At 59.0% G+C, this 12599-nt stretch overlaps 3 protein-coding genes across 3 annotated transcripts; 1 reads left to right on the top strand and 2 right to left on the bottom strand.

The window, feature by feature from the left end:
* Nucleotides 1–836: 836 nt before the first annotated feature.
* On the bottom strand, nt 837–2844 carry LOC146541902 (uncharacterized; the record flags this gene model as incomplete). Its single annotated transcript, XM_085215385.1, has 1 exon — nt 837–2844. A coding segment is annotated over one exon (1938 nt), but the record flags the coding sequence as incomplete, so codon positions are not given.
* Nucleotides 2845–2912: 68 nt separating this feature from the next.
* On the bottom strand, nt 2913–6315 carry LOC109364404 (uncharacterized). The gene is made up of 2 exons (XM_085215384.1): nt 6224–6315; nt 2913–5189 (listed from the first exon to the last, which is right to left on the bottom strand). Exon 2 carries the CDS (start codon nt 5181–5183, stop codon nt 3165–3167), a length of 2019 nt encoding a protein of 672 aa, XP_085071510.1. The 5' UTR covers nt 5184–5189; nt 6224–6315; the 3' UTR covers nt 2913–3164.
* A 1776-nt stretch (nt 6316–8091) lies between these two features.
* LOC146541901 (uncharacterized) lies at nt 8092–12424 on the top strand (the record flags this gene model as incomplete). The annotated part of the gene is made up of 2 exons (XM_085215389.1): nt 8092–8713; nt 10139–12424. Coding segments are annotated over 2 exons (2844 nt in total), but the record flags the coding sequence as incomplete, so codon positions are not given.
* Nucleotides 12425–12599: the final 175 nt, after the last annotated feature.

Genomic DNA, 12599 nt, shown 5'->3' with positions numbered 1-12599 from the left:
ACACGTGGTGACACACAGTGACACAGAGGACACGATGACACATGATGACACGTGATGACACGTGATAACACGCGGTGACACGCGGTGGCACGTAATAACGCGTGGTGACATGCGGCGACACAGGGGACATGGCGACACACAATGACATGCAGTGACATGCAACAACACGCCGTGACATGATGACATGTGATGACTCGTGATGACACGTGACACAGGACGTGATGACATGCAGTGATACGCGGTGACACAGAGGACATGATGACATGCAATGACACGTGATGGCACACCGTGACACGTGGTGACACAGTGTGATGGTGACACAGAGGACACGATGACACATGATGACACGTGATGACATGCAGTGACACAGCGACATGCAGTGACATGCAATGACATGTGATGGCGACATGGAGAACATGATGACACGCAGTGACACGTGATGACACGTGATGGTGACACATGATGACATGCATTGACATGCAATGGCACATGATGACACGCAATGGTGACGCAGAGCACATGATGACATGCAATGACATGCAGTGACACGCTATGACATGCAATGGTGACATGCAATGACACACAATAGCATGCGATGACATGCAATAGCACGTGATGACATGCGATGATACATGATGACACATGATAACACGCAGTGACACGTGATGACATGCAATAACATGACGACACGTGATGATGACACATTGGACACACAATAACACACGATAACACATGATTACATGCAATAACACAATGACATGCAATAACATGTGATAGCATGTGACAACACACGATGTTGACCCATTGTACATGCAATGACACACAATAACACACGATGGTGACACGGAGGAGCCGCCACGCAGCCTCCGTCCCTTTATTTGCACTGTGGGCAGAGCCAACGCCGCCCTATGGGTGGCCGGAAGGGGCGTGGTCTAAACGAAGCCCCGCCCCCTCCCCCGTGGGCGTGGTCTGGGTGGAGGGGGCGTGGCCATGGCGGCGCTGGTGGCGGCGAAGCCCCGCCCTCATCCCAAAGCTTTTGGGGCAGAGCGGGCAGCGGAAGGGGCCACTGGGGGCCGCCATATTGGGGTTGGAGGCCGCCATATTGGGACCGTCCCCATCGGGGTCAATGGGGTCCCTATTGGGGCTGATGGCCGCCATATTGCGGCTGGTGGCCGCCATATTGAGACCGTCCCTATTGGTGCTGATGGCCGCCATATTGGGGCTGATGGCCGTCATATTGGGACCGTCTCTATTGGTGCTGATGGCCGCCATATTGGGACCATCCCTATTGGTGCTGATGATGGCCATATTGGGGCTGGTGGCCGCCATATTGGGATTGTCCCTACTGGAGCCAATGGGGTCCTTATTGGGGCTGATGGCAGCCATATTGGAGCTGGGTTGGCCACTGGCGGCCATCTTGGTGCCTCCAATGTCATGACCCACGTTGGCGGCCATATTGGTACCAGGTTGGCCACTGGCAGCCATATTGTGTTCAAGCTGTCCAATGGTGTTCATATTAGGTCCAAGTTGGCCAGCGGCGGCCATATTGGCGCCTCCGATGTCATGACCCACGTTGGCGGCCATATTAGGTCCAGGTTGGCCACCGGCGGCCATATTGGTGCCTCCAATGTCATGACCCACATTGGCGACCATATTAGGTCCAGGTTGCCCGCTGGCGGCCATATTGGCGCCTCCGATGTCATGACCCACGTTGGCAGCCATTTTGGTACCAGGTTGACCAACGCTGACCACATCACCACCGAGTTGTCCCCCGTCACCCATTCCATGCCCAAGAGGAGCCCCCCCAGCACCCCCTGCGTCGTCCGCCATCTTGCCCCCCTCCTCCCCCTTCCCATGCGTCCTCTCATGCTTCCTGAGCCCGGACGCTCCCCCGAACCCCTTCCCACACCTCCCACAGCTATAAGGCCGTTCACCGGAATGCGTCCTCCAATGCTTCCCCAATGCCGCCCTCTCCCCGAATCCCTTCCCGCATTCCCCGCATCGCCACGGCCTCTCCCCGCTGTGACTCAAGCGATGCCTTTTCAGATCCCACGACGCTTTGTAGGCTTTGCCGCACTCCCCGCACCTCCAAGGCCTTTCCCCAGTGTGACTCCGGCGATGCAGAGCCAAATCGGCCGGCTGCCTGAAAGCTTTGCCGCACTCGCTGCAGCCGTAAGGCTTGACGCCTTGATGGGCGCGCTGGTGCCGGCGGTAGCTGGAAGGATCCGAGAACATCCTGCCGCACTGAGGGCACAAAAACGGCCTCTCGCCGGTGTGGACGCGTTGGTGGCTCTGGAAGGAGGAGAGCTGGGTGAAGGCTTTGCCGCAGACGCCGCAGCCGTACGGCTTGCGGTGAGCGTGGATGCGCTGGTGGCAAGCCAAGGAGGAAGAGCGGCCGAAGCTTTTGCCGCATTCGGAACACAGGTACGGCCTCTCCCCCGTGTGGGAACGTTGGTGGTTATGGAGGTCTTTACGTTCCACGTAAGCTTTGGGGCAGGCGGCGCAACGGTGAGGGCGATGGCCGGCGTGGGCACGGCAATGTTTGCGATAGACGGAAGGATCGGCGAAAGATTTGGGACAATCCGGGCAGGAAAAGGGACGTTCGCCTGTATGGGAACGTTGATGGATGGCGAGTTTGGAGAGGGTGGTGTAGGATTTGGGGCAGGATGGGCAGGGGAACGGCGGGGAGGGGCGGGGGGAGGCGGTGGAGGGTGGTGGGGAGGTGGTGGGAGGGGTGGTGGTGGGGTCTGGGGGGGCGTTGGGGTCAGCTGGAAGGGTGCTGGTGGGGTCTAGGGGGGGGTTGTGGTCACTATGGGAGGTGGTGGTGGGGTCTGGGGGGCGTTGGGGTCAGCTAGAAGGGTGGTGGTGGGTCTAGGGGGGGTTTGGGGTCACTATGGGTGCAGGTGGTGGGGTCTAGGGGGGGTTTGGGGTCGCTGTGGGTGGAGGTGGTGGGGTCTAGGGGGGGTTGGGGTTGCTATGGGTGGTGGTGGTGGGGTCTAGGGGAGGTTTGGGGTCACCATGGGTGGTGGTGGTGGGGTCTGGGGGGGCATTCGGGTCAGCTGGAAGGTTGGTGGTGGGGTCTGGGGGGGTGTTGGGGTCAGCTGGAAGGGTGATTGTGGGGTCTAGGCGGGGTTTGGGGTCACTGCGGGTGGTGGTGGTGGGGTCTAGGGAGGGTTTGGGGTCAGCTGGAGAGGTGGTGGTGGGGTTTGGGGGAGGTCTGAGGTCATCATGGGTGGTGGTGGGGGGGTCTGGGGGGGTTTGGGGTCCCCATGGGCGCTGTTGGTGGTGGTGGTGGTATCTGAGGGGGGCTTGGGGTCACCGCAGGCTCTGTTGGTGGTGATGGTGGTGGTGGCACCGTCTCCAGTTGACTCTCCGGTGGTATCGCCGCCAGTTGTGCCGTCAGGTGAGGCTCCGGTGGTTCCTCTGACGGTTCCTCTGATGGTACCTCCAGTGGTTCTTCTGATGGTATCTCCAGCGGTGCATCCAACGGTTCCTCTGACGGTATCTCCGTCGGTTCCTCCGATGGTACCTCCAACACTATGTCCGATGGTACCTCCGCTGTCACCACCAGTACTACCTCCGATGGTATCTCCAAAGGTAGCATCTCCAGTGGTGTCTCCAATGGTTCCTCCGATGGTTCCTCCGACGGTTCCTCCGATGGTATCTCCAGGGGTACCTCTGACGGTATCCCCGATGGTTCTTCTGATGGTATCTCCGGCAGTACACCCTGCGGCACCTCCAATGACATCTCTGGTGGCATCTCTGATGGCACCGCCGGCTGTACCTCTGGTGGTTGTCACCCGCCTGATGTCTCTCATGGTTGTAGCTCTGGTGGTGGCACCTCTGGCGGCTGTAGATCTGGTGGCGGTGGTAGATCTGGTGGTGATACCTTTGGTGACGTCTCTGGCGGTACCTCTGCTGGTTGTACCTTTGGTGGTCGTACCTCTGCTGGTTGTCGTCAGGCCGATGGCACCTCTGGTGGTGGCAGCTCTGGTGGTGGCACTTCTGGTGGTGGCACCTCTGGTGGCCACGACAGCACCGACGGTGCTTTTGGAGGTATCCATCACAACCGTGTTACCTCCGGTGGTTGTCACCACGCCGACGGAGGTTTCAGAGGTGTCCATCATGGTGGTGGCATCTCTGGTGGCTTTGGACGCAGCCCTGGTGGTGGTGGCACCTCGGGACCGGGTGACGGTGACACTTTGGGACCGGGTGGTGTTGGTGGTATCTCTGGACCTGGTGATGGTGACAGTTTTGGGTGTTCTGGAGGTGACAGCTGCTCCGGTGGCATCAGAGATGGACGTGGTGATGGTGGAACCTCTGGACCTGGTGGAGGTGACATCGGCGGAGGTGACACCGGTGGCTGGGGAGACGCCAGTGGAGGTGACACTGGTTGAGGTGACGCTGGTGGAGCTGACACCGATGGTGGAAGTGGCATCGGTGGAGGTGACATCGGTCGAGGTGACACCGATGGAAGTGACACCAAGCGTTGGGGTGACACTGACGGAGGTGACATTGGCAGAGGTGACACCGATGGTTGGGGTGACACCGACAGTGGAGGTGATATTGGAGGACCTGCAGCGGGACCTGGCGGCGGTGACACCCGGTGACATGGCGGTGGGACAGCGGTGGCAGCGCCGTGGCTTCTTGTAGGGCGGTGGCACCGCGTTGTCCCCATAGGTGTCCTCCTGGTGGCACCCATGGGTGACATGGCGGCCATGGCTGACGTCTTGGTGGCCACCGTGGCCGCCATCTTGTTTGTTGCCATCGTGGTGACCGTCTTGGTGGCCACCATGGTTGTCCTTTTGGGGGCTGCCATGGGTGACATCGGGGTCCTTTTGGTAGCCGCCATCTTGGTTGTCCCCATGGCCGCCATCTTGGTTGTCCCTGCGACCAACATCTTGGTGACCACCGTGGCTGCCATCTTGGTTGTCCCCATGGCCGCCATCTTGGTTGTCCCTGTGACCAACATCTTGGCGGCTGCCATCTTGGTTGTCCCCATGGCCGCCATCTTGGTTGTCCTTGTGACTGACACCTTGGTGGTGGCCGCCATCTTGGTTGTCCCTATGGCTGCCATCTTGGTTGTCCCCATGGCCACCATCTCGGTGGCCACCACGGGCGCCATCGTGGTGGTTCCCACGGCTGCCCCCTCCTCCGGGACCCTCCTGGCGCTGCTCCTCCATGGCCCCCTGCAGACACAGCGCCCGTTTGCACCAATTCTGCCCCATTTGACCCCAATTTGCACCCAGAGGGACGCAATTTTGGGAGGGGGGAACCACACAATTTTGCAATTTGGGGGGGGGGTGGGGTGGAAATTGGGGGGGGTTGCAATGGAGTTTTTTAGTGGGGGTGGTGCAAATTTGGGGGGGGTTGCAATGCAGTTTTTTAGTGGGGGGGTGGTGTAAATTTGGGGGCGTTGCAATGCAGTTTTGTAGTGGGGGGGTGGTGCAAATTTGGGGGGGAGGTTGCAATGCAAATTTGCAATGGGGGGGTTGCAATTTGGGGGGGGGGTTGCAATGCACCATGGGAAGCGATGCAAAGCTGGGGGGGGCATGCAATGTTATGATTTTGCAGTTTGGAGTGGGGGGGGGGAGGTGGAGGGGGTTGCAATGCATGATGGGGAAGGGCTACCAATTTGGGGGGTGAGGGGATAGGCTGTGCAATGCGGGGGGGGGGGGCTGCAATGCATCATGGGACTGTGGGGGAGGGGGGCGCGTTTTTGCGGTGCACCGAGGTGGGGGTCGCAAACATGGGGGGCTCGTGCAATTCGGGGGGGGGGGGCCGAGACCCACGGGAAGGGCCGTGCAATGGGGGGAGGGGGGTGGGGAATCGCGATAGCGAGGTGTCACCGCGCGGGAGGCGGGGGAGCAGGGGGGGCGCGTTTTTGCAACGTAGCCGCAGTGGGTTTGCAAATTCGGGGGGCTCGTGCAATTGGGGGGGGGGGGCGGTGCACGGCGGGAAGGGCCGTGCAATGAGGGGGGGGCTGCGGTGCATCACGGGACGGCGTGGGAAGGCGGGGGGGGGTCGCGTTTTTGCAAAGGGCTGAGGTGGGGGGATGCGAATTTGGGGGGTCGTGCAATTCGGGGGGGGCGCGGTGCACCACGGGAAGGGCCGTGCAATGAGGGGGGGGCTGCGGTGCATCACGGGACGGCGTGGGAAGGTTGGGGGGGGTCGCGTTTTTGCAATGCCCCCCGGTTTTGGGGGGGTCCTTCCGGACCCTTACCTTTGGGGGGGCTCCGCTCGGGGCGCGCGCTAGGACCGCGGGGTGGGCGGGGCTTCCGGAGGTAGGCGGGGCTTAAAGCGAGCGGAAGGGGCGGGGCTACGGCGGACTTCCGGTCTCCCCGCAACAAAAGGAGGTGCGGGTGGGGGAGGGGGGGGAGGTTTGGGGGTTCGCTCCTTATAAGGAGAAAAGGGGCGGAGCCACGGAAGGGGGGGGTGGGAGTGGGGGGGCCCCGTGCCCTAATTAAGGCGGTTTCTGTTAATTGGGGAGGAGGGGGGGTTGGTTAATTTGGGGGGGGTCCTGTGGGTGCTTCGTCAGCCCCATCTCTCTAATTAGGGGAGTTAATTGGGTTGAGGGGGGGGGGGCTGCCAATGTTCCTTATCCCTAATTAAGGGGTCTTTGTTAATTAGGGGGGGGTCTGTTCTCTCCCCCGTAACTTTAATTAAGGAGCTCTTCGTTAATTTCCCCCCATTATCTCCCCAGCACCCCCCCCCAGGACTCCAAAACCACCCCATTTCCCCCCATTACCCCCCATTATCCCCCCCCATTAACCCCCCCGGGACACCAACCCCCCCCCCCCAATTTCCCCCCATTATTCCCCCCCAAGTCACCAAACCCCCCCCATCTCCCCCCATAATTCCCTCAGTTACCCCCATAATCCCCCCATCTCCCCCCATTACCTCCCAACTTACCCCCATAATCCCCCATTTCCCCCATTATCCCGCCATTGCCCCCCATCAACCCCCCATCTCCCCCCTTTTCCCCCTATTTCCCCCATATTCCTGCATTTCCCCCCATAAACCCCCTATAGAGCCCCCCATATCACCCCATATCCCCTCATTTCCTCCCATTTCCCCCTATAAGCCCCCATTACGCCACATATTCCCCGATATTCCCCCCCTACCTCCTCCATTACCCCCTATAACCCCCCTATAGCCCCCCCATCTTCCCCCATTACCCCCTGTAAGCCCCCCATTTACCCCCCATCTTCCCCTATAAACCCCCCATTACCCCCCATTTACCCCCATTACCCCCCTATAAACCCCCCATCTCCCCCTGTTACCCCCATCTCTCCCCATTTCCCCCATTTACCCCCATTACCCCCCTATAAACCCCCCATCTCCCCCTGTTACCCCCATCTCTCCCCATTTCCCCCATTTACCCCCATTACCCCCCTATAAACCCCCCATCTCCCCCTGTTACCCCCATCTCTCCCCATTTCCCCCATTTACCCCCATTACCCCCCTATAAACCCCCCATCTCCCCCCATTACCCTCTGTAAGCCCCCCATTTACCCCCCATCTCCCCCTATAAACCCCCCATCTCCCCCCATTACTCCCCATCTCCCCCCATTACTCCCCATTTACCCCCATTACCCCCCAATAAACCCCCCATATCCCCCTGTTAACCCCCTATAACCCCCCCATCTCCCCCTGTTACCCCCATCTCTCCCCATTTCCCCCATTTATCCCCATTACCCCCCTATAAACCCCCCATCTTCCCCCATTACCCCCTATAACCCCCCCATACCCCCATTACCCCCCATTTACCCCCATTACCCCCTATAACCCCCCCATTACCCCCCTATAACTCCCCCATTACCCCCTATAAACCCCCCATCTCCCCCCATCTCCCCCCATTACCCCCCATTTACCCCCATTACCCCCCTATAAACTCCCCATTTTCCCCCATCTCCCCCTATAAACCCCCCATCTCCCCCCATTACCCCCCTATAAACTCCCCATCTCCCCCCATCTCTCCCCATTACCCCCTATAAACACCGCCATCTCCCCCCATTGCCCCCTATAACCTTCCCATCTCCCCCCATCTCCCCCCATTACCCCCCATTACCCCCTATTACCCCCCATCTTCCCCCCGTTACCCCCCATAACCCCCATTTACCTCCCCTACACCCTCCCCGACCCCCATACCCCCAGCCATGGCGGCCTCCCCCTGCACCTCCTTCTCCTGCACCGACTGCGGCCGCCGTTACCGTCACCGTGGCAGCCTGGCCAACCATCGCCATACTCACCGCCCCGGTATTTTTTCCTGCCCTTCCTGCCCTAAATCCTTCCCAAACCTCATGGCTCTCCGAAATCACACCAGACTTCACCGCCGTCGTCCTTCCAACCCTCGCCCTCCCGTTGCCACCGAACGGTTGTACGGCTGCGAGGTTTGCGGCAAGGCTTACCTCCATTCCGGGAGCCTCATCAACCACCGTAGGACTCATCAGATCGGAGATTTCGGTTGTCACCTCTGCCCCAAACGTTTTTCCAACTTGGCGGCCCTCAAAGGGCACCTCAGGAGGCACAGCAGGAGATGCCGGCGTTTCCATCGGTCGAAAAACCCGGGGTCTGCTGGGGGGATCCCCCCTGCGCCATGTGCGTGGAGGAGGGAGGATCAGCCACGGCGGCGGGACGTGGGGCAACGAGGAGCAGGAGGAGGAGGAGGAGGAGGAGGAGGAGGAGGAGGACGGACGGACGGCGCGGGATGGTGGGACGTGGGGTGGGGAATGGGGGGAGGTGTGGGGTGGGGAAATGGGGTGGGGATGGTATGGATGCGGATGGGGATGGTGTTGGGGTGGGGAAATGGGGTGGGGATGGCGTGGGAAGCAATGGGGAGGGCGTTGGGGTGGGAAAATGGGGTGGGAATGGCGTGGGAATCAATGGGGAGGGCTTGGAAAGCAGTGGGGATGGTGTTGGGGTGGGGAAATGGGGTGGGGATGGCGTGGGAAGCAATGGGGATGGTGTTGGGGTGGGAAAATGGGGTGGGAATGGCGTGGGAATCAATGGGGAGGGCTTGGAAAGCAGTGGGGATGGCATTGGGGTGGGAAAATGGGGTGGGAATGGCATGGGGTTCAATGGGAATGGCATGGAAAGCAATGGGATTGGTGTGGGAAGCAATGGGGATGGTGTTGGGGTGGGAAAATGGGGTGGGGATGGTATGGGAAGCAATGGGGAGGGCATGGAAAGCAATGGGAATGTTGTGGGAAGCAATGGAGAGGGCACGGAAAGCAGTGGGAATGGCATTGGGGTGGGAATGGTATGGGAATCAATGGGGAGAGCATGGAAATCAATGGGATTGGCATGGAAAGCAGCGGGAATGGTATTGGGGTGGGAAAATGGAATGGGAATGGCATGGAAAGCAACGGGGAGGGGATGGAAAGCAGTGGGAATGGCATTGGGGTGGGAAAATGGAGTGGGAGTGGCTTGGGAGTCAATGAGAATAGCATGGAAAGCAATGGGAATGGCATGGAAAGCAGTGGGATTGGTGTTGGGGTGGGAAAATGGGGTGGGAATGGTGTGAGAACCAATGGGATTGGCATGGAAAGCAGTGGGGGTGGCATTGGGGTGGGAAAATGGGGTGGGAATGGCACAGAAATGGGAAAATCTGGTAGGAGTGGCATGGAAAACCAATGGGAGTGGCGTGGAAAACCAATGGAAGTGGCGTGGAAACAATGGAAGTGGCATGGGGATGGGAAAATAGAGTGGGAATGGCATGGAAACCAATGGGATTGTATTGGGAATGGGAAAATGGAGTGGGAATGGCACAGAAATGGGATTGGCACAGAAATGGGAAAATCTGTTAGGAGTGGCATGGAAAAAGAGGATGGGATGGCACAGAAATGGGAAAATCTGTTAGGAGTGGCATGGAGAAACCAGTGGGAACGGAACAAGGATGGGAAAATGGAGTGGGAATGGCACAGAAATGGGAAAAATAGGATGGGAATGGCACAGAAATGGGAAAATCTGTTAGGAGTGGCATGGAAAACCAGTGGGAACGGAACAAGGATGGGAAAATGGAGTGGGAATGGCACAGAAATGGGAAAAAAAAGGTGGGAATGCAACAGGACTTTGTTGAGGTTGTGATGGGATCCTGTTGGGGATCCAACGGGAACGGTTGTGACTTTGTTGGCAGCAGTCGGAGCCGGGGGGAGCGCCGTGGAAGCGGGAGGGTCCGCAGGGCATTCGGAGGACCCTCCCCCATCCCACATCTGCGGGTCTTGCGGGCAGCCCTTCGACAACATGGAAGCCCTCCGAGAGCACTGCCGACGTCACCGGACCCAACAACAGTCGGTGTCGGTACCGGCGTCACCGGAACGACGTCCGTACGCCTGTAGTGTGTGTGGGAAGACCTATCGGCACGGGGGGAGTTTGGTGAACCATCGTCAGACCCACCAGACGGGTGTTTTCCCGTGCATGGTGTGTGCACGGTGGTACCCCAACATGGCCGCCTACCGCAACCACCTCCGCAACCACCCGCGGTGTAAAGCTGGGCTGCCGGCATCGCCGTCGCCCATCGGGTTCGTGGAGGAGGAGGAAGAGGAAGGGAGGAGGAGGCAGCAGTTGGCAATGAGGCAACAGTCGGCGGTGAGGCAGCAGTCGGTGGTCAGGCAACAGTCAGTGGCCAGGCAGCAGGCAGCAGTGCAGCAACAGGCAGCAACGCAGCGACAACAGTCGGCGGCGCGGCAGCAACAGGCAGCAGCGACGCAGCAGCAACAGGCGGCGACGCAGCAGCAACAGGCAGCGGCGCAGCAACAGGCAGCGACGCAGCAACAACAGGCAGCAGTGCAACAGTCGTCGACGCGGCCGTTCCGGTGCGAGGAGTGCGGCCGGAGCTACAAACATGCTGGGAGTTTGGTGAACCATCGTCACAGCCACACCACCGGGCTGTTCCGGTGTTCCGCCTGTCACAAGGCTTTCTACAACCTGATGGCACTGAAGAACCATCGGAGGACTCACGCCGAGCGACGGTGCGGGATTTGTCCCAAAGAGATTCGGCTCCGGGAGCAGCTGGTGGGGCAACAGAACCAACAGCTGGATGGGGTACAGGCGGAGGAGGAGGTGTTGGAACAGGGGAAGGTGGTGGGGGTGGTGTTGGAGGACTCTTCGGTGCCAGCAACGGGGTTAAAAGTGGGAGAGGAGTCTCAACAGCAGCACCTTGACGCGATGGAGGACTCGTTGATGTCATCAACACCTCTGCGAGCAGAAGAGAGGCTTCCAAAACACTTAAATGTGATGGAGGCAGTGTTGGAGGACTCGTCAGCACCAGTAAAGGTGAAGGATGAGGCTCCAGAGCACCTCAGTGCAGCGGAAACGGTGTTGGAGGACTCACTGATACCATTAAAGGTGAAAGATGAAGTTCCAGAACACCTCGGTGTGATGGAGGTGGTGTTGGAGGACTCACCGGTACTGGTAAAGGTGAAGGATGAAGCTCCAGAACACCTTAACGTGGTGGAAACGGTGTTGGAGGACTCCTTAGCACCACCAACAGCATTAAAGGTGGAAGAGGAACCTCTACAACACCTCAACACAGCAGAAATGGTGCTGGAGGACTCATCAACACCACTTAAAGTGAAGAATGAGGTTCCAGAACACCTCAGCATGATGGGAACGGTGTTGGAGGACTCATCAACAGCATTACGGGTGAAAGAGGAGCCTTTACAGCACCCCACAGTAGTGGAAATGGAGTTGGAGGACTCATCAACAGTGTTCAGGGTGAAAGAGGAGCCTTTACAACACCCCAGCACGATGGAAATGGTGTTGGAGGACTCATCAACAGCATTGAGGGTGAAAGAGGAGCCTTCCAAGGCAATGGAAATGGTGTTGGGGGACTCAACAGCCTTAAGAGTGAAAGAGGAACCTCTGCAAAATTTCAACACGATGGAAACGGTGTTGGAGGACTCATCAACAGTGTTAAGGGTGAAAGAGGAGCCTTCACAGCACTTCAATACGATGGAAATGGTGTTGGAGGACTCGTCAACAGCATTAAGAGTGAAAGAGGAGCCTTCGCAACACCCCAAAGTGATGGAAGCGGTGTTGGAGGACTCATCAACAGCATTGAGGGTGAAAGAGGAGCCTTCCGAGGCGCTGGGAATGGTGTTGGAGGACTCACTGACACCACCAACACCCCTACAGTCTCCAGAGATGCCTTCAGGACACCTCAGCGCTGTGGTGACGGTGTTGGAGTCCTCCAGAACCCCCGTAACGTCGTCCCCAATGGTCGCTTGTAGGGCAGCCGGGCTCCCCGCTGCACCCCACAGCGCTGTCACCCCACATTTGGGGTGTCACGGGGTACAGCCAGCCGTGGGGCAGCGCCGCGGGTCCGTCCGTCACCGTTACCGTGAGGGTGATGGGTGACGGGGTTGGAGTTCATTTCCTCCCCCCCCACCCCTCCTGTCGTGATTAAATTTGGGGTATTTTAGAGCTTTTGGGGTGGATTTTGGGTTGTTTTTTCTTTTTGTGGGGTGGGATTTGGGGGGTGTCAGGGTGACCTCAGAATGGGGCTGAGGACCCCCCAAAAATGCCCTAAATGGGGCTGTGGACCCCCCCCAAAATGGAGGGGGACCCCCCAAAAGTGCCCTAAATGGGTCTGGGGA

Source organism: Meleagris gallopavo, unplaced genomic scaffold (assembly GCF_905368555.1).
Source record: "Meleagris gallopavo unplaced genomic scaffold, MGAL_WU_HG_1.1 scaffold_24, whole genome shotgun sequence".
NCBI lineage: Eukaryota > Metazoa > Chordata > Aves > Galliformes > Phasianidae > Meleagris > Meleagris gallopavo.
This window is presented reverse-complemented; position numbering and strand designations above follow the sequence as displayed.